At 43.3% G+C, this 26,582-nt stretch overlaps 2 protein-coding genes across 6 annotated transcripts in view; one reads left to right on the forward strand and one right to left on the reverse strand.

The window, feature by feature from the left end:
* LOC143295979 (uncharacterized) overlaps positions 1 to 4,479 on the forward strand; it is an 88,089-nt gene extending 83,610 nt beyond the window's left edge. For 3 of the 4 annotated variants that reach the window (XM_076607693.1, XM_076607694.1, XM_076607692.1), the window contains one exon: positions 1,610 to 4,479. In XM_076607693.1, coding sequence (XP_076463808.1) covers positions 1,610 to 1,862 — 253 coding nt within the window. In that variant the 3' untranslated portion in view covers positions 1,863 to 4,479. The remainder of the gene's footprint in view (positions 1 to 1,609) is intronic. The other variant, XM_076607695.1, reaches the window with a different exon arrangement.
* Positions 4,480 to 9,246: 4,767 nt separating this feature from the next.
* Positions 9,247 to 26,582, reverse strand: part of LOC143296716 (dipeptidyl peptidase 3-like) — a 46,477-nt gene continuing 29,141 nt past the window's right edge. For both annotated transcript variants that reach the window (XM_076608771.1, XM_076608772.1), the window contains exons 13-18: positions 25,926 to 26,081; positions 23,572 to 23,696; positions 18,788 to 18,908; positions 18,237 to 18,416; positions 15,554 to 15,716; positions 9,247 to 10,569 (exon numbers count right to left, since the gene is read on the reverse strand). In XM_076608771.1, coding sequence (XP_076464886.1) covers positions 10,424 to 10,569; positions 15,554 to 15,716; positions 18,237 to 18,416; positions 18,788 to 18,908; positions 23,572 to 23,696; positions 25,926 to 26,081 — 891 coding nt within the window. In that variant the 3' untranslated portion in view covers positions 9,247 to 10,423. The remainder of the gene's footprint in view (positions 10,570 to 15,553; positions 15,717 to 18,236; positions 18,417 to 18,787; positions 18,909 to 23,571; positions 23,697 to 25,925; positions 26,082 to 26,582) is intronic.

The raw sequence follows: 26,582 nt of genomic DNA on the forward strand, positions 1-26,582 counted from the left end.
TGTAAAACTTGACCTTTTCTGTGGGGTCCGCTTGGAGGGTTGGAGCGTACACGCTGAACAGAGTGGCATGCTGTTTGTTCCGTAGTGGGAGGCGCATGGACATAATTCGGTCTGAGTGTCCTGTTGGCAGGTTTTCAAGCTTGGAGGCAATGGTGCTCCTGACCATAAAGCCTACGCCATAAAGGCGTCTCTCGGTCTCTGGCTTGCCTGACCAGTAGAGGGTTGTACCCAGCGCCGTGTTCCTGGAGGCTGCCTTTCCCTGCAAAGCGGACTTCGCTGACGGCAGCAATGTCAATGTTCAGTCTCTGAAGTTCGTGTGCGAATAGAGCGGAACGCCTTTCTGGGTGGTTGCTGTCGAGTAGCATGGTTGATGTTCATGTTCTTTATTTTTTGCTAATTGTGAGGCAGGCCCGGCCGTTTCTTCTTTGTGTTGAAACGCGTTTGAATGCCGTATGCGGGCTAGCAACGTGTGGGTAGGGTTTGTGCATGTTTGGATGTCCTAACATTTTTGGCCCTGTTGGGGTGTGAGCAAGCAGTTGCTGTTTGAATGGATGTCGATGTCTAATGCATTGTTTGTGTATGTTGAATGAATGTCGACGTCTAGTGCATTGCATGTTGAATGGATGTCGACGTCTAATGCATTGTTTGTGCATGTTGAATGAATGTCGATGTCTAATGCATTGTTTGTGTATGTTGAATGAATGTCGACGTCTAATGCATTGTATGTTGTATGGATGTCGAGTTTTCCAGACCCACCAGGGATCATATACAGAGATGCCAACTGTTACGATTTCGCCGTATTTTGTTACGCTCGATCACAATTTGTTCCGGCGTTACGCCAACGTCAGAATTGTTCTGACAAGTTCATTTTCGACTGCATAGCATGGTCACATGTTTTCCTGTCGTAACATTACTCAAAAGCTATAGACTTATCGATCACGAGGCCGAGGCAGTCACTACTAACCTTGGTCTCACGTGATGATGCTCAGCTAATCGCGTGCTTGTTAACATTGAAACAACATTGGGTCCAATCAGCTTAAGAGAGAACATGGCTAAACCAAGTTGCGTCTCGGTCAAACAGCGTCAGTGTCCTGTGAATTAAGCTAAAATGTACGTTTGTTGATGTGGCTCGGAGTCCGAGTGTTCCTAAAAAAATTAAAATGTTCCTACCAAATTTCCGGATTGTTCCTACAAACACTTGACAGGAGTTTGCATCTTTGCATATATCATGGCGGCCATGATGGAGGTCGAGGCGTATTTCCCGATTCATTTTGTTGACGTGCCAGTTGACTGGAATCAGATTTTGTGAAGGAAAAGTTGAAGGAGGTGATAAGTGTCTTTTAAAATGACATGTTCACTGTTTACTGTCGTTGTGGAAGCGGGATTCGACAAACCTCGACAGTTACAGTCAGGCAATCTGATGTTCCGATCCTCAGAAACTGCTCTGAGGTGGCAAATTCTCCTGTCTGAATATATTAGTTCATTTGCTTTCATCCTTACTGATCGTAATTCTTTGTTATCGGTTCACTCTACCCAGTTCTACTGCTGTGCTAGACATGAGCTCATCTGTTTGTGTGTGTGTGTGTGTGTGTGTGTGTGTGTGTTGCAGTGGACTCCTTTCTGACGTTTGGCCTGGTGGTCTACTGCATGACTCAGAACGCCAAACACCTGGAACGTCTAGGACTGGCAAAGCTCTGACCGCTGTGCATTCCACAGCTCAGTGTGTTCGGAGCATCGGGATTCCAGACACCTCCAGCTGCCCCAGCTGCCCCGTGTATCTGTGTGAGACACATCTGAACTCTGTACAAAAAAATCACCAGGGCCATCATTATATCCGAGAGTTTTGTGTTGTGTGCATTTGATGAAACCTAAACTCTTTACTCCATGAATCGATAAAAAACGAATCATAAATGCATTACATACCCAAACATTTTTTGTTAATTGTCGAACAATGTTGATTGATGAAGCAGCTGCAAAAGCATAATTCAGTAGGCAGAATCATGCTTGCAGGAATGCTGTGGGAACCAGTGGATTAACATGTCATTGTTGTTGTTCTTTTCGTTTTCTTCTTTTTGTACCCTTCCTCCTATTCTTGTCTTTTGTAATCATATCATGATTATCATCTATCCCCCTCCATCCTCCTCCTCCATCCTCCTCCTCCTTATCCTCTTCTTCTTTTTCTCTCCTGTTTCTGTTTCCTGTTATCTTGTTGAATCCACAAGCAGCTCTGTCAGACGTGATTTGAGATGGGCTCAAAGGAAAAAAAACCGATACCCCAAAATATTATAATATTGATCGTCCACTCCACGGATCTTTTGACACAGATTTCCTCCCCAAGGCTGCAGGCGTCTGTATTCCTCGGACATGCTGTGTCATGATGGGCAGATGGCAGTACAACTGTGCCTCGCTCTTCGTTTTTGTTTGTTTTGTTTTTTTCATTCTCGACGATCATACAGCAAAGAGTCACGATTTATATGTCTCTTCCTGCGCCGCTCTGTCCGTGTGTCCTTGTTGATTTCACCTCCACGTCCTCAGCTGTAGGGAGCTCTGATCCCAGTCTACAGTACTGACAGCGTATGATAGTCAGTCGTGTCCGACTATGACCATCAGAACAGCAGAGGAGGCAACTGCTGTCCCAACCGCCTGGGCTCTAATTTGATTATAGTGGAGAGTGTCTTGCCCAGGTTACATCCCCACTCGCTTGGTCAAGAGGGTTTTAGGACAGTCAGTGTTGGGATGGTTCCTGAAGGCTAACTAGCCCCCAAGGCTACAGCACTAAGAGCCAGTGCAATTTCGCCTCCTAGTTTGAGAGTCATAGTTCTTCGAACACCATTGATCCAACAAGCTCTCACTTTTCCCTTGTCCAAACTGAAAGCTTATGTCATCTGTGATATAAACTGAGCGTTGGGCCTGACTTAGTATTGGGGCTGCATATAAGGTCTTTATGTCGTGTTTGTGTGCGGAAGGTGGCAGAATGGTTGAGACGCTCATCTGCCAATACAGAGCCCGTGAGGGTCTGGGTTCGAATCGCGCACTCGACTTTCTAATGAGTTTGGCCAGAAAATCAAACACAGTGTCTAGCCTCCATTCGGATGAGATCATAAACCGAGGTCCAATGTGCAGCATGCACATGGCGCACCGAAAAAGAACCCATGGCAACGAAAGTGTTGTCCTCTGGCAAAATTCTGTTGTAGAAACCCACTGTGATAGGTGCACAAACATAAAACATGCACCCAAGGCGTGACTAAGCACATTTGGTTACGTTGCAGGTGTGTGTGTGTGTGTGTTATATATTGTGTGTGTGTCTTGTGTGTATTATATGTGTGTGTTGTGTGTGTATGTGTGTGTATGTGTGTGTGTGTGTTTCACTGGTGTAAGTGTACGTGTACTATGATGTAAAGGTGCACGCGTTTGTTTTTGTTTGTTTGTTTTTTGTTTGTTGTCTTTATACATAAACCTTGGGCAGGCTGTCAAAGCCTGATCAGTGTGTTGGGTTTATGTGAGGATCGGGTATATGCCTTTTCTTCTTCTTTTTTCTTTTTTTTTTTAACAGCAGATGTGGTGTAGCGTCTATGGATCAGTCCGCACGCTTTGACACATTGAAGCTGACGGGCGCAATAGCCGAGTGGTTAAAGCGTTGAACTTTCAATCTGAGGGTCCCGGGTTCGAATCACGGTGACGGCGCCTGGTGGGTAAAGGGTGGAGATTTTTACGATCTCCCAGGTCAACATATGTGCAGACCTGCTAGTGCCTGAACCCCCCCCTTCGTGTGTATATGCAAGCAGAAGATCAAATACGCACGTTAAAGATCATGTAATCCATGTCAGCGTTCGGTGGGTTATGGAAACAAGAACATACCCAGCATGCACACCCCCGAAAACGGAGTATGGCTGCCTACATGGCGGGTTAAAAACGGTCATACACGTAAAAGCCCACTCGTGTGCATACGAGTGAACGCAGAAGAAGAAGAAGACACACTGAAGCTGAAACAATGGGGGACTGTTGTTGGCGGACACATGGTGAAGATCTATTCTTCACGGGGACTTTCAACCAGACTGCTCCAGGACTAAGCAGATATTTTTGAACAGCTTCGTGTAGATGATCTCTCATGTATATTGCATCATCGATGTAGTAGCGCAGGACCTTTTTCTGGTGGGTTCCTAGGATGCATGTCATCACTTGAACAGCGGCCTGTGACTTGCAGACAACGGGACAAGTCTGTGGCATTCCGTACTTCTGTGCAGTCTTTGAAAGTCTGATCTCAAAACATTTCTGTACACTCCTGTGCAATTCCTTCTTTCCATTCTCTATATCTGTCTACCGCTGACATATCGTTATGCTTCTAACCATGTTTACTTGTTTGTGTGTGTGTGTTGTGCGTGCGTGTGTGTGTGCATGTGTGTGTGTGTGTGTGTGTGTGTCCAGGTTATTGGAATATGCGTATGCTGATGCCTCAGTGTGTGTGGTTTGTGTGTGTGTGTGTGTTCAAGAGAATCCGAATCATATTTGTCATGAAAATTGCTATTAAAAGTGTATGTGTGCATAGTGTAAGAGAATGTGTGTGTGTGTGCGCGCGCGCGCACGTGCGTCAACAGCGTGTGTGTGTGTGTGTGTGTGTGCAACGAAACAAATGTCGACAAGCAATAAAAAAACTAAGACATTTTAAATCCAGCAATACAAAAAACATCAATGTAAAAGCACACCATTGTTTAGCACAAAGTAAATATGAAGTAGCTGCTGGTATCGTTATACTATTTCACTTACACACTGAAGGCCTAATAGCCAAGTGATTTAAGCGTTGGGCTTTTAATTTGAGGGTCCCAGTTTCGAATCTTGGAAACGGCGCCTGTGGGTAAAGGGTGGACATTTTTCCGATCTCCCAGGTCAACATATGTGCAGACCTGCTAGTGCCTGAACCCCCTTCATGTTCATGCGCACGCAGAAGATCAAATATACATGTAAAAAATCCTGTAATCCACGTCAGCGTTCGGTGGGTTATGGAAACAAGAACATACTCAGCATGCATACCCCCGAAAATGGAGTATGGCTTTCTACATGGTGGGGTAGATAATCAAAGCAGTCATGCACATAAACTGTTACATGTCTGTCTGTGTATGTGTGTGTGCCTGAAATCTGATTGAATGACACAGGAAACGAATGATGAGCGCCCAGTGGCAGCTGTCAGTCGGCTCTACCCAGGTAGGCAGCCTGTTGTGCAAATGACCCCGTGTTGTAAAGCGCTTTGAGCTTGGTCTGCGAACCAGGATAGGCGCTATGTAAGTATATCATTCATCATATGATGTATATCGGTATAAATATTTTTTTTAAATTCGAAATACTGTGTTTACAAAGAAAAAATCTACTTTCGCGTGTTCTCATGCACGAACACACGCATGCAAGCGCCCACTACTCTCTCTCTCTCTCTCTGTGGCATATAATAGTTTATTAAATGTTTCTGCAAAGACATCAGACAATAATCATTGTGTGTGTGGAGAGCTGGGTCGATATCCGTTACACGTAAATTCATACATAAGTGTAGTAGGTATACTGGTTAAAACTACTGCATATGAATATCAGCAGACTGCTCAAACAAGCTTATATAATTGCAAGTTAATATGGAAAATTGTATAGGGCTTTGAAACTCAAGAAATGTGGTTTTTGTTTTGTTTGGTGGAACATAGGTTTCGGAAGTGAACAAACAATCTTTCCTCTCGTTATTAAGAGAACGACTCATTGCAAGCTTTATTGACGACTGGACAACTGCAATCAACTCGAGTGAAAGACATTCGCTGTATTCAACTTTCAAGTCAAATTTCATGCCCGAGCCTTACATACATGAAGTAAGAATAAAACGCTGAAGAGACAAGATCGCAAAACTGAGAATGGATGTTCTTTCTTTCAACGGAAACGTTTTTTTGGTTTTGTTTTTGTTGTTTTCGGGATTTTTTGTTGTTGTTGGTTTTTGGGGGGATTTTTTTTTTTTTTTTTTTTTTTTTTGGTGGGTGGGGTGGGTGTGTGTGTGTTTTTTTGTTGTTGTATTTTGGGGTTTTTTCTCATTTACAAGGACTAGGACTCTCGGAGACAAACTGGGAGGTAACATTGCACTGGCTCCTAGTGCTGCATCCTTCGGAACTAATTGTCCTTTGCTAACTACCCCAACGCCGACTGTCAGGAAACCCACTTGGTCCAGAGTGGGGATGTATCTTGGGTAAGACGATCTGCACTAAAATCAAATTCTAGCCCACCTTCTACACCCATCTGTAGTACAACTGGTACCCAGGACATCCTACCTACACCCATCTGTAGATACAACTGGTACCCAGGACATCCCATCCCACCTGCACCCATCTGTATATACATCTGGTACCCAGGACATCCCACCTACACCAATCTGTAGATACAGCTGGTACCCAGGACATCCCTCATACACCCATCTGTAGATACAACTGGTACCCAGGACATCCCTCAAACACCCATCTGTAGATACAACTGGTACCCAGGACATCCCTCAAACACCCATCTGTAGATACAACTGGTACCCAGGACATCCCACCTACACCCACCTGTAGGTACAACTGGTACCCAGGACATCCCACCCTACACCCATCTGTAGATACATCTGGTACCCAGGACATCCCACCCTACACCCACCTGTAGATACAACTGGTACCCAGGACATCCCATCTACCTGTAGATACAGCTGGTACCCAGGACATCCCACCCTACACCCACCTGTAGATATATCTGGTACCCAGGACATCCCACCTACACCCACCTGTAGGTACAACTGGTACCCAGGACATCCCACCCTACACCCATCTGTAGATACATCTGGTACCCAGGACATCCCACCCTACACCCACCTGTAGATACAACTGGTACCCAGGACATCCCATCTACCTGTAGATACAGCTGGTACCCAGGACATCCCACCCATCCTCCTTACACATAAACAATGTTGTAATCCATACCAGCATTCATCACCATGTTCTAACCTTTAAATAAATGTTAAGTTTATAAGGAATTAACGTATCTACCATGCAGTTTCCCTGAAAATAAAGTAATGCTGCAATAATGGCCAGGCATAAACTCGATAAATGACAAGGTTTCAACAACAATGGCCAGGTTTATAATAAACTATCACATTCAATGAGTGAAGCTGTAATTAAAAAAGGGTGAACAGGAAGATAAGATAAGCGCCATAATTAGACAAGAAACCAATCAACTTTCACATCAAAGACATCAGAGGACATTATTTTCATGTGGTAACATATTTTATTCTGTTCTTACTAAGATTATATAAATCCTTAAATTCTGTTAACATCCGTTTGAAAGAAGCCAAAAGAATGAATATGTTAGTGTGGAAAGGTTAACGACTTGCATGCATACTGCAACAAAGACACAGTCTCAATGCTTTTCACATTGATCGTCCTGCCTAACAACAGGCCCCAGTGATACTTCCAAACCAGCAGACACTGAGATGGGCAGTGTGACCCATCTATGATTTTGACTGGTCAGCATCTGAACAATATTAATGTCTCATCAAAAACCATACATCAGTTTCTTTCTAAATTTGCAAAAATGATTTGTTAACACTGAAAATGTCTAATTGAAAAATGTTCCATCAACAATAACACTCAAATTGGCAAAATGATTTTAAACACTGATAATGTGTCATCAAAACCTTTCCATGATTTGTTTTCAAATTGTCTAAATGTTTTCAAGTGTCTGGGTAAAAAAAAAGGACAAAAGCAAGTGCTGCCTTTTAACACGCTGGTATGTTTGCAAGCAACTGTATAAATGAAATATAAAAAGTCTTCAAAACACATTTGCTCTGCATTTTAATAGTTGTTAAACATTCCTTAATTACCATTCATTCTCACAAACAGATTACAGGTTTGGAGGTAAAGTGGTGTATATGTATGTGCATGTGGATGCTCATGTGTGTGTGCATGTGAATAAGCAAGCAAAGTTTCACTAACCTGCTGAAATTAAAAGGACACTTGGAATAAACATACTTTTTAATTTATGGACATTTCTGTTTTCCCCACTCCTCTTCACTAATTCTAACAACATTTCACTGCACACTCATAATCTTACTGTCATATCACATTGCTTAATCTATGACCCAGTCACTTATTACTTTGAAGGTTACATAACAATGACAAATGTCACTAACATTGAGAAGAGCAAGCCTCCAGAACAGATTTCATTGATGTTTTCTCATGCCAACCTTAACAAAATGATTGTTCTCCTGTGCTGTGATTTCTTAGTGCAATTACAATGAAAGGATGGAGTTTAACTCATTCCGGACGACTAGTTCTCTCCCTTGCTTTTCCCAACAGATGACCTATTTGTTCGGGTTAGGAAAAAAATCACAAAAAATGCAAAACATAAGGTAACTGAATGAAACTTACTGTACTTGACCCACTGATCCCTCTCCTCACGTTGTATGAACACCCACCCCCCTCCCTCTTCACTGCTCTCAGAAGCTGAATCACTATCAGTACCTACTTGATGGTAGCTTTCTTCACTACAGATATTTCATTCAATGTCTTCATCATCCTCATCGATGTCGAAACCTTCAGTATGAACCATTTCAAACACTTCAGCAGTGGTAAAAGTCGCTGTCGTGATCTAGTTTCCTAAAAAAATTTCCACTTGTATCGCCTATGATGCCATTTTTGATACATATGCAGATTAGCTTGTTGTGTGGGGTCCTGAACTCGTTGGCTCACTGTGCAGTGTATTGTTATGGAATCTCATGAAGAAACTTTCCATTCAACCCATGACATGTTCACAATGCCCAGTGTAGCTGTGATTTTTATGCTATGCCATGAGGAAATCGTGGAAAAAAAATGTAATTGTCGAAACAGCTACAGTGTTCCATCGTCCGGAACGCTACCTTACGTCAGGAATGCTACAGCGTTCCATTGTCCGGAGCGAGTTAACAGGGCACATTTGTATGGTGTACTTCTGTGTGAGAATCAAGAGAGGAAGCCTTTGTCCGCAAATGTGCTGAATGCAGCACAAATGGGTGTGATTCACTTGTGGCTTTGTGAAAGCCTAACTGGTATTCTGGCTGGTACTCTTGTTCAGAAACAAGATTGCACTATTCAGTTTCTGGTTGATACCTTTGCAAGGAGTCCAAGCTGTCTATTTGGTGTTCTGGTTGGTGTGTTATGCACGTAGCCAAGGATGGTTTATTTGGTAAACTGGCTGGTACCTTGCCAAGGAACCTGGCTGGTCCACTTGGTGTTATGGCTGGTACTTTTGCAAGGAATCAAGGCTGGTCTATTTGACATTCTGGTTGGTATTTTTCCAATGAATCAAGGCTTGTCTATTTGACATTCTGGTTGGTAAAGAATCAAGGCTGGTCTTTTGGCATTCTGGTTGGTACTTTTGCAATGAATCAAGGCTGGTCTATTTGGAATTCTGGTTGGTATATCTGCAAGGAAACAAATGTTGGTATATTTGGCATTCTGGGTGGCACCTTTGAAAGGAGATCAGACTGTCTATTTGATGTTTTTGCTGGTACCTTTCATCTGAGCAGGAATCCAAAAAGAGACAAAAACCCCATCTTCTATGCCAATACTTCCTGAGCAACTCCTGTGATGATCACGTCTCTACATCTGTCTATCTTTGCATTCTTTACTGAATAATATTCATAACTTCTCTTCATCTTGGCCTTTGCCTCCACTATCCTTTCCAATCAACACAGTCCCTGAACACAGACCTATGGTCTAAAATGTTGGACGCCTTTTTTCAAAAGTGAGTCTCGTTTTACAACCTACAGTTTTTATAAACTTTCTCCATTTGGAATTTTTGTAAACTCGGCAGTCATATTTCATTTTAATGTCAACTGTGTCAGGTTTTGTTGTTGATGTTGTTGCTGTTGAGAGAATGCTGATATCATGATTATGTATACTAACCTCAATGATCCACCCTTTATTTCTAGCTATTGTTTCATACATTTATGAAAAGGTGTATAATGAAAAACCTGAGTGAATTAATCATTTGCTCATGCTGTCGTGTGTACCTGCTTCACACACAAACGCACTTAAAAATACTGAAGAAAATGCATAAAAAAAGCAGGACACTTGTTGTACTGGGTCTTACATCCTCCAAGGAAAGAAACCCTGACTGGAACACAAACAATTCTGATTGTGCTGCGGCTGTAATGCATTCTGAATTGTTTGTTTACACCACCCATTCATGAACGGCCATAGTCTATACTGAATAAAACATCCGTAACCATATCTGTATCCAGATAATACATGCACAAAAAAAAAAAAAAGCACACAAAAAAATGCAGTTATACAAAACCCCAAGTTGTTACCACAAGCATTCAGACATTCCCTGTCAGTCTGCTCTCTTCACAAACACATGGACTGTTTCAGCTGCTGGCGCTAGTGAGGACACTTCAGACACTGGTGGGGAAGACAGGCCGCTCCTTCTCCCACAGGTCCTGGACCACAGAATCCAGGTAACCGTCTGGGAATCGCTCCGCAAAGGATTGGATGAGACCCCCGGGTGTTGGCTCATACGTCTTCAGCTGAACCTGGCCACCTGTGGAAAGGAAAGACGATCACTACAACTAAGCAGTTTTAAAAGAAAACTGTCTGCTAACTACCATAAAGTTCGGTCTATAAGCCGCGACTTTTTACCCCAGCTTCAACCTCTGTGGCTTATACAAAGATGCGGCTTATTTGCAGAATTTAACGATCCTGGGAGTGTCACATTCTCGTCTATTCTTAGCTGCCCTTCAACTCACCAAAATCATGATTTCTGTCCATGAATTTTTGGATGAGCTTCAGGATAGTGTGCTAACTGTTCACGTTTTATAAATCAAATCCGCACACATTAAAGCCTTCAGATAAGCATTCAGTTCTACTCTGCTCAAGCGTACACCCTCATCATGCCGAAAACGCAACGTTATGCCTATGATGCAGCCTTCAAATTGAAGGCGATCGACCTAGCAGACGACAGTGCAAGCGACGAACCAGCAGTGACCTCCACCTTCATGTTCATGAAGTGAAAGCGAGACTGAAGTCAGTGACAAGATGGTGGAGGAAGCCGTGCTGGTTCTCTTCAACTTGGACACTGAAGACGAAGATTTTAGTGGATTCAGTGAGCAGGATGACGTTGAATAAATGTGACTATCCCTAAATTGGTGTCAGGTCAGGGGCATACCATGTAACCCAGTACTACCTGCCGCATGTGAAGTCTCCCAACGATGGACCAGGCGGAGGAGGAAACCTTTCCCAACGGCTGTGAAGGCGGAAGAGGATGACCAAAGGGCAGGGGGAGCTCTTATCCTTGGCTGGAAGTCACCCTAGGAGACGGAGCTCCGAAGAAAAAACCTGCACCTGCCGAGGCCGTCCTACACGTGGCAGTATCTGCACCTGTGGGATTGTGAGCATCGGTAGGCGAGAGAGTGGGTAAGGGACTGCACAACTCCTCCTCACTAAAAAAAAAGTCACCTGTGCTGGTCAGGCAACCAGGCTAATGTCAGAACAACGAGCTAGCCCTTCAACACCCAGCTTTCCCAAGCCCTGTGGCAATGAAGAAGTGGTAACGGGGACAGGCAGAGGATGCTGCTGGCAGTTCCTAGTCACGACTCTGCACACAGGCAGCTGTGGGGTGATGGTTGTCCGCCGTAGACTGGGGCAGATGCGGCGCCCGTATCCTCCCACAGTGTCAGAGCAGCCCTTTTTAGGGACAGCACTGCTCTCCCCACATGGGGAAGGGGAGATAAAAGGATCCCCAAACAAACCCTGCCTCACCTAGTACCTAGTAGGAAACCGCACCTACTTGGACATCCAACAATAGCAGTCGAAAACAACAAAAGAAAAGAACCAGGAGTCATGCCCTGACTCTGGGTGCCTGGAATGTTCGCACCCTCAGACAGAGACGACAGACCAGAAAGACGCACAGCGCTCATTGCTAGAATGCTTGATCGCTACCAGGTGGACATAGCAGCCCTGAGCGAAACCAGGTTTGCGGGTGAAACCCAACTGGAGGAAGTTGGAGGGGGCTACACCTTCCACTGCATTGGGAAGCCAGATGGCACTCCAAGAACCTCAGGCGTGGGCTTTGCCATACGAACCAAACTTGCACAACAGCTTGACAGCCTTCCACCCTGCGTCTGAAGCTGCCCAAGGATCGCTTCGCCTCAGCCATCAGCTGCTATGCCCTGACGATGACCAACCCTGATGACATCAAAGAAGCTTTCTACGAGGAGCTCAGCCACACCATTTCAGCGGTAGACAGAAAGGACAGGCTGATCATCCTTGGGGATTTCAGCGTGGACTTCTCCTTGTAGCCAAAAGTCCTAGGACAGCACGGCACTGGCAAGTGCAACTCCAACAGACTGCTTTTGCTCTCGCTCTGTGCGCAGCATGGATTGACCATCACCAACACCCTCTTCCAACAAGCGGACAAGTACAAGAACACATGGATGCACCCCCGCTCCAAGCAATGGCAAATGCTGGACTATGTGATTGTCCGGCAGAGGGACAGAGGTGATGTTTCCATTACACGCTGCATGAGAGGAGCAGTCTGTTGGTCGGACCATCACCTGGTACGCAGCAAGATGAACATCAGACTTGTACGCAAGCTCCAACCAGCCAGGCAGAAACCCCCTAGGAAGCTGAACATCCACCGCCTCCCTATCACCAAGGACGTGCTGCAGCAGCAAATCCAAGTAGCTCTCCAAGAAATTCCTGCATCGACTGATGTAGAAGAGGTATGGAGCACCTTTAGAGATGCTGTGTACACAGCAGCAGCTGACACACTCGGCTTTGTACAGAGGAGCCACAAAGACTGGTTTGACGAGAACGACTCTGGAATCTCCAAGCTCCTGAACACACTGCATATACGGCATCAGGATCACATTTCCGATAAAGACTACCAGAGGAAGGAGAACCAGTTCTTGCAAACCAAGCAACTCATACAGAAGAGGCTGCATGAGATGAAGAACACCTGGTGGGATAGAAAGTCCGAAGAGCTTCAGTCCGCTGCTGATGCTCACGACATGAAGACCTTCCATGATGGTCTCTGAGCTGTGTAGGGGCCGAGAGTCACAGGATCAACCCCTGTTCAAGCCTCGGACCAGACCACCCTCCTGACAGACAAGAAAGACATCCTTGCCCACTGGGCAGAGCACTTCAACACCCTCCTCAACAGGGACTCGTCCGTATCTGACGAGGCAATTGCAGCCCTCCCACAGCTACCAGTCAGTGACTCGCTAGCTGCCCCTCCCACGAAGGTTGAGACCCAGAAGGCCCTGAAACTGACAACGTCAGGAAAAGCACCAGGAGCGGATGGAATCCAGGCTGACATCTACAAGTATGGAGGCGAGGTGCTGACAGACAAGCTGACCACCCTGTTCCAGTCTATCTGGGAGAGACGGGAGGTCCCCCAGGATTTCAAGGATGCTTCTATTGTCCACATTTACAAATGGAAGGGAGACAAAACATCCTGCAATAACCACCGTGGAATCTCTCTCCTCTGCATCGCCAGCAAGATCTTCGCCCGCATCATACTGAACAGACTGGTTTACCATGTCTCCCACACAGTCATCCCTGAAGCACAGTGCGGCTTCTGCTCAGGCAGGGGAACATGTGACATGGTGTTTGCTGTACGCCAGATGCAAGAGAAGTGCCATGAGCAGAACAAGGAGTTCCACATGGTCTTTGTAGATCTGACTAAGGCCTTTGACATGGTGAACCGCCATGGTTTGCGGAAGATCCTCCTAAAGTTCGGCTGCCCAGAGAACCTAATCCAGCTGACTGCGTCTTTCCACAATGGCATGCAAGCGAGAGCACAGGAAAATACTGACATGTCGGATCCATTCCCTGTGGTAAATGGAGTGAAGCAGGGCTGCATCTTGGCACCCACACTGTTCTCCATTCTCTTCTCTGCCATGCTGATTGACGCCTTCCAAGACTGTGACCAGGACATCTACATTCAGTTTCGCACAGATGGCAAACTTTTCAACTGGTGGCGACTCCATGCTAGGTCCAGGGTGTTTGAGGCACTGATGAGAGAGTTCCTCTTTGCTGATGACTGTGCGCTTGCTGCACACACCCATGAGGACATGCAGTTCATTATGGACAGGTTCTCAACCTCCTGCAGGCACTTTGCACTCACCATCAGCCTCAGCAAGACCGAGTCCATGTACCAACCGGCTAGCTCACAGAACGCCAGTGCCTCCCCCCCACCTGCAATCAAGATCGATGACACAGAGATCAAGTCAGTCGACAAGTTTTGCTACCTGGGCAGCACCCTATGCAGCAATGGAGCCCTTGATGCAGAAGTGACACTGCGCATCGCCAAGGCCAGCTCCGCCTTTGGCAGACTCAACAACAGGCTGTGGAACAACAAAGGCATCAGGCTCAGCACCAAGATCAAAACCTACAGAGCTGTTGTGCTGACCACCTTGTACTGCTGTAAAAAATGGACGACGTATCGCCGTCACATTCAACAACCTGAGCAGTTTCACCAGAGATGCCTACAAAAGATCCTCGGCATAAAGTGGCAAGACAGGGTCTCCAACCTCCAGGTTCTAGAAAGGAGAGGCCTGCCCAGCATCGAAAGCCAGCTGATCTAGTGCCAGCTACGCTGGACAGGACATGTCCGCATGACAGACAGCAGGATCCCGAAGATGCTTTTGTATGGCCAGCTGAAGGAAGGCCACCGTGAACTTGGAAGACTCTGCAAGCGCTTCAAGGAAACCTTGAAGACAAACCTCAAAATCTGTGACATAGACATCGCTTCCTGGGAAACTGATGCCCTTGACCGCTGTCGCTGGAGGATGCTGTGCTCTAGGGGCATAAAGTTTGAAAACAAGAGAATGCTGGCCATTAAGGAGAAGCGTGAGCGAAGGAAGCAGGGCTCAACTTCTGGAGTGCAACACCTGTGGGAAGTGCTGCGCATCCAGAACCGGCCTCTTCTCCCATATGAGGACACACACCGACAGATAAGCCTGCCTGCCTACTCATCCGTCGGACTGACAGGAGACTCCATCAGCATCTCTAAATTATGAATCTTATTTTCGTTGTGGTTTTTTTTGTTGTTTTTTTGTGGCACTAGCAGTATTTTTGCTTGCTTTTCTATGTGTTGTTCCCGCTTGTGTTTATTTCATAACCAACAGTATCGACAGCTTTTCTGTAGTATCAGTATGTGTTCCGGTACCGGAAATAAGTGCGGCTTATAAACCGGTGCGGCTTATGTATGTATAAAGTTCATTTTTTTTCCAAAATTAAGTGGGTGCGGCTTATATACCAGTGCGCTCAATAGACCGAACTTTATGGTAGTTTAATATTTCTGCAAAGACAGATTCCAGCTGAGCAGTTTCAACAAAACTGTCTGCTAACTGGTTTAAATTGCCTCATCACCAACCCTTTTTTTTTCTTTTTTTCTGCCTAAACATGTATTTGTTTTGCTACCAACACAGATTTTTCTACACAATTTTGCCAATTTTGTAGCCTTGGGTTCTTTTTCCTGCGCTAAAGTCTCATCCGTATGACCATAAATATATACTGTATACCTTGCTCCACGGTGTGATGCTGCACAAACATGCGACGCGGCTGTTTGCGGGCCAGGACGATGGAGCGCAGGGAGAGGAAGTGGGGCTGACTGCTGTTGTTGACGTCAGAGTAGAACTTGTACATGGCCTGACCTGCCTCCACATCTGCCGTGCTCTTATACACCTGGACAGAGGAGAAGGGTGCACAGAGATGCCAACCCCTGTCAAGTGTTTGTAGGAACAATATTTGGTAGGAACGTTTTAAATTTGGTAGAAACACTCAAACTCCGAGCCACATCAGCAAACACACATTACAAGGCATACAAACACATGTTCTCTCTTGTTCAGGCAAACGATTCAAGCTGACTGGTCCACTCAATGCTGTTTCAATGTGAACGTGTACATGATTAGCTGAGCATCATCACGTGAGACCAAGGTTAGTGGTGACTGCCCTGGCCTCGTGATCGACAGGTCCAGAGCATCTGGGTAATGTTACAACAGGAAAGCATGTGACCATGCTATGTAGTTGAAAATGAACTCCTCAGAACAATTTTGACACTGGCATAAGGTAAAAACAAACTGCAATCCAGCGTAACAAAATACAGAGAAATTGTAACAGTTGGCATCTCGAGGTGCAGTCCAGTGAACTGAAAAATATACCGAAAATATGTACATCTGGAAAGAGAAGAAGGATGCAGTCCAGTGAATTGAAATATAAACTGTAAACATGTACACCTGGACAGAGAAGGGTACAGTCCAGTGGATTGAAAGATATACCATAAACTTGTACACCTGGACAGTGGATTGAAAGATATATCATGAACATGTACACTTGGACACTGGATTGAAAGATATACTGTAAACATGTACACCTGGACAGTGGATTGAAAGATATACTGTAAACATGTACACTTGGATTGTGGATTGAAAGATATACTGTAAACATGTACACTTGGATTGTGGATTGAAAGATATACTGTAAACATGTACACTTGGATTGTGGATTGAAAGATATACTGTAAACAGGTACACCTGGACACTGGATTGAAAGATATACTGTAAACATGTACACTTGGATTGTGGATTGAAAGATATACTGTAAACATGTACACTTGGATTGTGGATTGAAAGATATACTGTAAACATGTACACCTGGACAGTGGATTGAAAGATACACTGTGAACATGTACACCTGTAATGTGGATTGAAAGATATACCGTAAACAGGTACACCTGGACAGTGGTTTGAAAGATATACTGTAAACATGTACACCTGTAATGTGCATTGAAAGATATATTGTAAACAGGTAAATCTGGACAGTGGATTGAAAGATATACTGTAGTCATGTACACCTGGACAGTGGATTGAAAGATATACTGTAAACATGTACACCTGGACAGTGGATTGAAAGATATACTGTAAACATGTACACTTGGATTGTGGATTGAAAGATATACTGTAAACATGTACACTTGGATTGTGGATTGAAAGATATACTGTAAACAGGTACACCTGGACACTGGATTGAAAGATATACCATAAACATGTACACTTGGATTGTGGATTGAAAGATATACTGTAAACATGTACACTTGGATTGTGGATTGAAAGATATACTGTAAACATGTACACCTGGACAGTGGATTGAAAGATACACTGTGAACATGTACACCTGTAATGTGGATTGAAAGATATACCGTAAACAGGTACACCTGGACAGTGGTTTGAAAGATATACTGTAAACATGTACACCTGTAATGTGCATTGAAAGATATATTGTAAACAGGTAAATCTGGACAGTGGATTGAAAGATATACTGTAAACATGTACACTTGGATTGTGGATTGAAAGATATACTGTAAACATGTACACCTGGACAGTGGATTGAAAGATATACTGTAAACATGTACACTTGGATTGTGGATTGAAAGATATACTGTAAACAGGTACACCTGGACACTGGATTGAAAGATATACCGTAAACATGTACACTTGGATTGTGGATTGAAAGATATACTGTAAACAGGTACACCTGGACACTGGATTGAAAGATATACCGTAAACATGTACACTTGGATTGTGGATTGAAAGATATACTGTAAACAGGTACACCTGTAATGTGGATTAAAAGATACGCACAAGCTCAGCACATGTGCAGAAACACACACACACACACACACACACACACACACACACACATACACTGGAAGACTCTACACATGCACTAACACATACACACACAAACATGCATGCACAGACTAAACATGAGCAAAATGCACACATACACGCAAACACACACACAAACACAGAACCCCCCCCCCCACCCCCCACTCCCACACACAAACAAACAAATGAACACACAAAAAACACACAAGTACAAACTCAGCACAAGCGCAAAATACACATATAGTGATACACACACACACACATACACACACAAACACACATACAAACACATACACACAAAAAAAAAATCCCATAAACATGCACACAAACACATACACAAACAAAGAAACACACACACACAAACAAACACACACAAAAAAACACACAAGCGCAGGATCAGCACAAGTGCAAACAAACACACACACACACATACAGACGCACACACACACATACAGACGCACACACACAAAACACACACAGAGAGAAACACACACACACACACACACACACAAACACACCCTACACGCTGTGAAATTACCTGCAGCTTGCAGAGGAACTTGCCGATGGCGGGCTTGCCGACAGAGATGATCTTGGAGCGGTCCAGCTTGACACGGAGGTCTGGCTCCTTGTCCTCGCCCTGGACCCGGTCAATGGACACCAGGCCCTCGCCCGCCTCCAGCATCACTCGCAGGATCACAAAGCGCGCGTTCATGTGAGCCTGTCACACACCACATTCATAGATGCCAAACCTTGCGTTTTCCTTGTACATTAAACATGTATTGAGTATAACAACATTTATATGCGCATATGTTTGTGTATCTCTTAAAACAACAACAGATATGTAAGTCGGCCAAAGTGCTAACATCTTCACCATTGGAAAATAAAGATTCATTCATTCTTCTCTCACACACACACAACTACACACACACACAAACAACCACTAATACACACACACACACACACACACACAACTACACACACATACACAAACAAACACACACACACACACACACACAACTACACACACACACACACACATACACAAACAAACACACACACAGACACACACACACACACACACACACACACCTGTCTCCATGCCCCGGTCTCTGGGGAGTAGAATTCCAGAGCCAGCAGACCTGCCCGCACCATGTTCAGCCAGTTGACGTAGATGATGTCATCGCCTTCATCCCCCTCAAAGCCAAACACCCTGAACACACCATACACACTCCACAGTTTCAGTTTCTCAAGGAGGCGTCACTGCGTTCGGACAAATCCATATAAGCTACACCACATCTTGCTAGGTACATGTCTGACAACAGCATAACCCAACAAGCTTGTCAGGCCTATATATTTGTGTTCCTATCAGAGTGGATTTCTTTTCACATAATTTTGCCAGAAGACAACACCCTCACTGCCATGGGATCCTTTTCACTGTGCTAAGTGTGTGCTGCACACAGGACCTCGGTTTATCATCTCATCCAAAAGACTAGATGCTCAGTTTGATTTTCCAGTCAAACTCGGGAGAAAGGGCGAGAGTGGGATTCGAACCCACACTCCACAGTAACAAAATACGCACTACTGTGTACAGGGTAGCTAGGCCTAATTGCAAACAGCGTGTAACTACGAACGGTTCCTGTACTACCCTACTTTGAAGTGTTCTCATCACACGCATTCCACAATTTAGCGTAGGCCTGATCACGAGCGGCATGTAACTGCGAACAGTTTGTGTACCGCCCCACTTCAGAGTGCTCTCATCACACAAATTCCACAATCTAACGTCTGCTTCGACCCTGTTCTGATACCGAAACGAATCTTCATTTTCAAGAACCAGTCAAACATCAGTTATATCTGGCTATTTCCATGTTCTTTCTTCTCTTCGCGCACTACTGCTGACCAAGTTCATAAAAGTGTTCTCACAATCCCAAAACCAACAGAAGCAAGCAAGACTCAGCATGAATTTTGACAAAGTTTAAAATGGCTGATTTGACTGGAAATGTGAATGAATTGTAAATTACAAGTGCTGAGAGAATTTAAGAAAGCATGTTAGTGACAGATCAGAACGTCAGTTTTGACAGGAATCTCCAAAATAGTGTTGTTCGGAGTTTGACCATAGGGTATTTTTACATGAGTGTATTTGCGAACAATACTGCACAGTTACTCAGCAGTCTCAAAAGCGTGTGTTTGTGTGTGTGTGTGTGTGGTGTGGGTTGTGTGTGTTTTTGTGAGTGAGTGCAAGTGTCATCAAAGCCTACAAGATGAAAGGCTGGTTCCAATAATACGTTTAATGAGTTCAAAACTTGCTTCTGTTTTAATTGTCCACATGTACCCAAACCCATCAATAGACTTGCCCATTCGCATTTACCCTCAGGTACCCCCGCTATTTCAACCATTGAAAAAAACAAACAGAAGGAGCAGACAAACTTTTCCTGGCAGAACCAATTGGAAAAAACCTTCAAATACAGAAGAGCTACATCTGATGACTGTACAGCCTGTTATCTGTACAATACACATGTTGAGCTGGTCGCTTTGACTTCACAATTAGGCCTACCTACCCTATATGTGACTTCACAATTAGGCCTACCTACCCTATATGTGACTTCACAATTAGGCCTACCTACCCTATATGTGACTTCACAATTAGGCCTACCTACCCTATATGTGACTTCACAATTAGGCCTACCTACCCTATATGTGACTTCACAATTAGGCCTACCTACCCTATATGTGACTTCACAATTAGGCCTACCTACCCTATATGTGACTTCGCAATTAGGCCTACCTACCCTATATGTGACTTCACAATTAGGCCTACCTACCCTATATGTGACTTCACAATTAGGCCTGCCTACCCTATATGTGACTTCACAATTAGGCCTACCTACCCTATATGTGACTTCACAATTAGGCCTACCTACCCTATATGTGACTTCACAATTAGGCCTGCCTACCCTATATGGAAAACTCATGCACAACAGGTCTGGGAGTTGAGAGTTAAAAGCTGATGGGACATAGAACTATTCTGAAGCCGTTTTTTCGCATGTTTGAACAAAACACACACACACAAAAAAACAAAAAACAAACAAACAAACAAAACAAAAAAAAAACCACACACACACAAAAAAACACATTAACAAAGGAAATATCTAAACTTTCTGTCTGTAGACCTTTTTCAAGGATGAGCGAATGTGAAAAATGACGAATGAAGTATGACATTTCTTTATGTGATGTATACTATTCTCTTCTCTCTCTCTCTCTCTTGGTGCTTTCAACCACATCAGTCTGTCTGAATGTCTGTTACACACCCACAGTGTGAGCTCCACACACTATGTAAGTGCAGAAAAGACGATGAGATATCAAGGCACCATCCCATGTTTTAGTCAAACACACTCAGTCCATCAGGATAGTTGGTCTGTAGCTGGTGGCACCAGTTTCTCACATCTCTTCCTGACAGTGGTGCTGGGTGTGTGGATCTGTTTGATGGGTGTGCAGTGTGTGTCAGTAATGTCATGTTCTATCTCACCAATGTAAGGCATGTCAGTAATGTCATGTTCCATCTCACCAATGTCAGGCATGTCAGTAATGTCATGTTCCATCTCACCAATGTAAGGCATGTCAGTAATGTCATGTTCTATCTCACCAATGTAAGGCATGTCAGTAATGTCATATTCCATCTCACCAATGTAAGGCGTGTCAGTAATGTCATGTTCCATCTCACCAATGTAAGGCATGTCAGTAATGTCATGTTCCATCTCACCAATGTAAGGCATGTCAGTAATGTCATGTTCCATCTCACCAATGTAAGGCATGTCAGTAATGTCATGTTCCATCTCACCAATGTCAGGCATGTCAGTAATGTCATGTTCCATCTCACCAATGTAAGGCATGTCAGTAATGTCATGTTCCATCTCACCAATGTAAGGCATGTCAGTAATGTCATGTTCCATCTCACCAATGTCAGGCATGTCAGTAATGTCATGTTCCATCTCACCAATGTCAGGCATGTCAGTAATGTCATGTTCCATCTCACCAATGTAAGGCATGTCAGTAATGTCAAGTTCCATCTCACCAATGTAAGGCATGTCAGTAATGTCAAGTTCCATCTCACCAATGTAAGGCATGTCAGTAATGTCATGTTCCATCTCACCAATGTAAGGCATGTCAGTAATGTCATGTTCCATCTCACCAATGTAAGGCATGTCAGTGATGTCAAGTTCCATCTCACCAATGTCAGGCATGTCAGTAATGTCATGTTCCATCTCACCAATGTAAGGCATGTCAGTAATGTCAAGTTCCATCTCACCAATGTAAGGCATGTCAGTAATGTCAAGTTCCATCTCACCAATGTAAGGCATGTCAGTGATGTCAAGTTCCATCTCACCAATGTAAGGCATGTCAGTAATGTCATGTTCCATCTCACTGAAGCAATGCATGTCCATAATGTCACATTCTATCTCACTGAAGCAATGAGTGTCGGTAATGTCACATTCTATCTCACTGAAGAAATACATGTCCATAATGTCACATTCTATCTCACTGAAGCAATGCATGTCCGTAATGTCACATTCTATCTCACTGAAGCAATGCATGTCGGTAATGTCACATTCTATCTCACTTAAGCAATTCATGTCGGTAATGTCACATTCTATCTCACTGAAGAAATACATGTCCGTAATGTCACATTCTATCTCACTGAAGCAATGCATGTCCGTAATGTCACATTCTATCTCACTGAAGCAATGCATGTCCGTAATGTCACATTCTATCTCACTGAAACAGTTCATGTTGGTAATGTCACATTCTATCTCACTGAAACAATTCATGTCGGTAATGTCATTCTATCTCACTGAAACAATTCATGTCAGTAATGTCACATTCTATCTCACTGAAGCCAATACATGTCAGTAATGTCACATTCTATCTCACTGAAACAATTCATGTCGGTAATGTCACATTCTATCTCACTGAAGCAATGCATGTCCGTAATGTCACATTCTATCTCACTGAAGCAACGCATGTCCGTAATGTCACATTCTATCTCACTTAAGCAACGCATGTCGGTAATGTCACATTCTATCTCACTGAAGCAAGGCATGTCGGTAATGTCACATTCTATCTCACTGAAGCAAGGCATGTCGGTAATGTCACATTCTATCTCACTTAAGCAACGCATGTCGGTAATGTCACATTCTATCTGACTGAAACAATGCATGTCCGTAATGTCACATTCTATCTGACTGAAACAATGCATGTCCGTAATGTCACATTCTATCTCACTTAAGCAACGCATGTCGGTAATGTCACATTCTATCTCACTGGTTTGTTCCCAGTCAGACAAGAAAGAGTACAGCACAGACTTCAGGTCATCAGCCAGCAGACAAGACAGAGCACAGTACTCACTTCAGCACGTCGGCCAGCAGACAAGACAGCGCACAGTACTCACATGAGCACGTCGGCCAGCAGACAAGACAGCGCACAGTACTCACATGAGCACGTCGGCCAGCAGACAAGACAGAGCACAGTACTCACATGAGCACGTCGGCCAGCAGACAAGACAGAGCACAGTACTCACATGAGCACGTCGGCCAGCAGACAAGACAGAGCACAGTACTCATTTGAGCACGTCGGCCAGCAGACAAGACAGAGCACAGTACTCACTTCAGCATGTCGGCCAGCAGACAAGACAGAGCACAGTACTCACTTCAGCACGTCGGCCAGCAGACAAGACAGAGCACAGTACTCACTTCAGCACGTCGGCCAGCAGACAAGACAGAGCACAGTACTCACTTCAGCATGTCGGCCAGCAGACAAGACATAGCACAGTACTCACTTCAGCATGTCGGCCAGCAGACAAGACAGAGCACAGTACTCACTTCAGCACGTCGGCCAGCAGACACAGGTAGATGCCCACACACTCTGCGCGACATTCCTCGTACGTGGAGGCCAGCGAGGAGAACTTGGAGTCCCAGGTCTCTCCTGGCTTGTACCAGCTGGTGATCTGTGTCAAAAATGGCCTGTGGTTTTCACTACAACACTAAGTTTAATGTCATGCTGGTCAAAAGTTTGCTATTTGCTGTAAGATGGCCTTCTTTACGGAAAACTAAAATGTTGGTTTTATCCAAATTTACAGTTAAATATAGTCTGTCTCCTTCAGTTTTTAGTACATTAAGTTGGTTTTGTAATACAATGACAATATCTGACAGTAAAATAATGTCCTTGGTGAACAACAACAACAAAAATTTCTACAGCTCCTGAAATCAACTGCATGCCATGCTTTCCATGCTTTCCACTCTTCTGCAAGTTCGTTAGTTGAAAAAAGAAAATAGTTGTGGGCTTAACACACAGCCTTGTTTAACTCTCTTGGACAACTGAATTACTGAGAAAAAGAGCATTTGTCAGGCACACATGCCAAACAGTATCATAAATATCTTTCAGTGAATTATACAACTTCCCATCAATATCAGATTTCCTCAAGATATCCCGCAATAAATTTCTGTTGATAGAAATAGATAAAAGCACTATATAATTTAAAGTTTCTAGAGAGGTACTTCTGCACTATGGAATACTTCATAAAAAGTACCTCTCTAACCTTTAAATTATACATTGTTTTATCTCTCTTTTTTTCTTTTCTTTTTTTCTAACTCCAAATTGACACAGATGGACACAGCCGGGAATACTGTAGAAGTTAGTTCCTTTTGTGTGCAGTTTATGCATATGCAGGAATGTGGAAATTGTTTTAATGAAATGAATTTCAACACCAAAACTGTGCTTTAGTGTAGTGTTCAATGAGTTAGATTCATCACCCACCCACCCACCCACCCCCAAAGCCCTCACCCACCCCCATACCCCTTATGACAGGCATGAAGGGAAATGTTTGCACACCAAGTGATTCAGATATTCAAGTGACTGACTGATTGACTGACTGACTGACTGATTGATCGACTGATTGACTGATTGCTTGGTGACAAATTTCTGAACACTGCTTCAGACATTGAAATGATTCAATGACTGATTCTGTGGCAAATTTCTGTATACTGCATGCTTCAGACATTAAAATGACTGAATGGCTGATTGATTCTGTAGTAAATTTTTGTACACTGTATGCTTCAGACATTGAAATGACTGACTGACTGATTGATTCTGTGGCAAATTTCTGTACACTGTATATTTCAGACATTGAAAAGACTGAATGACTGATTGATTCTGTGGCAAATTTCTTTTCTTTTTTTCTTTCACACTTTGTTTTATTCATTTCTTTAGTTTACACTGTCCACATGAATACATAAAACATATACACATAAACAGTAAATATGCACCATGAATATATCAACTGTGTATTCAACATTTCATGTATTAACATAGTAAAGCACTAATTATATGACATTAGTAGATATAACTATTAGAGGTTCATGTCTATGTAAGTCTGAAGAAGGACCTATATAAATACGAAAGAAGAAAAAAAGAGAGAATAAGTAAATAAGGGAAGAAGCGAGGAACAGAAATGACAGAAGGAAAAATGAAGAAAGATTTTTTTAATTTTCTATTCTACAATGCTCCATACAAAACGGACCAATAATATCAATGTGTGTCCCAGAAATATATGGAAATGTCACCAGATTCGTACATTTTTGACTCACTTGTGTAAACAAAGTGAGTCTATGTTTTAACCCGGTGTTCGGTTGTCTGTGTGTGTGTGTCTGTGTGTCCGTGGTAAACTTTAACATTGCCATTTTCTCTGCAAATACTTTGTCAGTTGACACCAAATTTGGCATAAAAATAGAAAAAATTCAGTTCTTTCCAGTCATCTTGTTTAAAACAATATTGCACCTCTGGGATAGGCACAAAAATAGGAAAAATTCAGTTCTTTCCAGATTCTGACACAACAACAAGAGGAGTCATTATTATCATTTTTTGTTCAAACAGGAACTTCTTTTGCTAAGCATGGAATTTTTATTTATTTTGCAAACGTTTGGTGCAGATAGTAAAAAAGGGAAATTACTCTGCAATTAATGCTAGGGGACTTAATTTGCTTTAAACTGATCTTTCTCATCTTAAACATTACATTTTGAAATTATACTCAATACATGAAAAGCTTGGATTTCTTTCTTTTTTTTTTTTTAAGTGTATCACAAGTGAGTCTTGAAGGCCTTGCCTCTCTTGTTTAAAAATATTTTGGTGTTATCCATAAAACAAACAAAAGGAAATAAGCAAACTGACTGATTCTGACCTTCCCACCAGTTTCTGTCTGTGTGATGGTGCTGACGTCAAAGTCCAAGGAGCCGTCGGCTTTCTGGTGGAAGAGCTTTCCACTGCCGTGACCCAGCAGTTCGTGCAGACCCACCTGCACCTCGAAAGACGGGATCTTGTACTTGGTGTACAGCTCCTGCCACACACACATACAAAACAGATATAAAGTTTGAATTTACAAATTTTGATGATATTGGTAAGAGTCCGTCAGTGATGTAATTACGACCCTGCACAACTTAGATCAGCAAAATTCATGTATGAATGTTTCAAAGAACATGTCACATTTAAACTAGAATACCATACATTTGGTTTGGTTTGGTTTTTTTGTTTGTTTGGTGGTGTTGTTTTTTGTTGTTGTTTTTTTTTTTTTTACCTTTTATTGTTGTCTCTATAAACCTTATTTTACGGTTTTCATGACAAATATGATTCTGATTCACACACACACACACACACACACACACACAACGCAGACAGTTGTGTGAAAAACAATATTTACAGAAACAGACTCATAACTCAAAACGACGTGCCGTAGCGGAACTTCCTTTTTTTTTTTTTTCATACATTAAGCGACGTTCAATTAAAGGGAAACTAAACAGGCTTCTGGAGGGAACATTTTTCTATACATAGTTCTTTCCCT

This window comes from Babylonia areolata, chromosome 21 (assembly GCF_041734735.1).
Source record: "Babylonia areolata isolate BAREFJ2019XMU chromosome 21, ASM4173473v1, whole genome shotgun sequence".
NCBI lineage: Eukaryota > Metazoa > Mollusca > Gastropoda > Neogastropoda > Buccinidae > Babylonia > Babylonia areolata.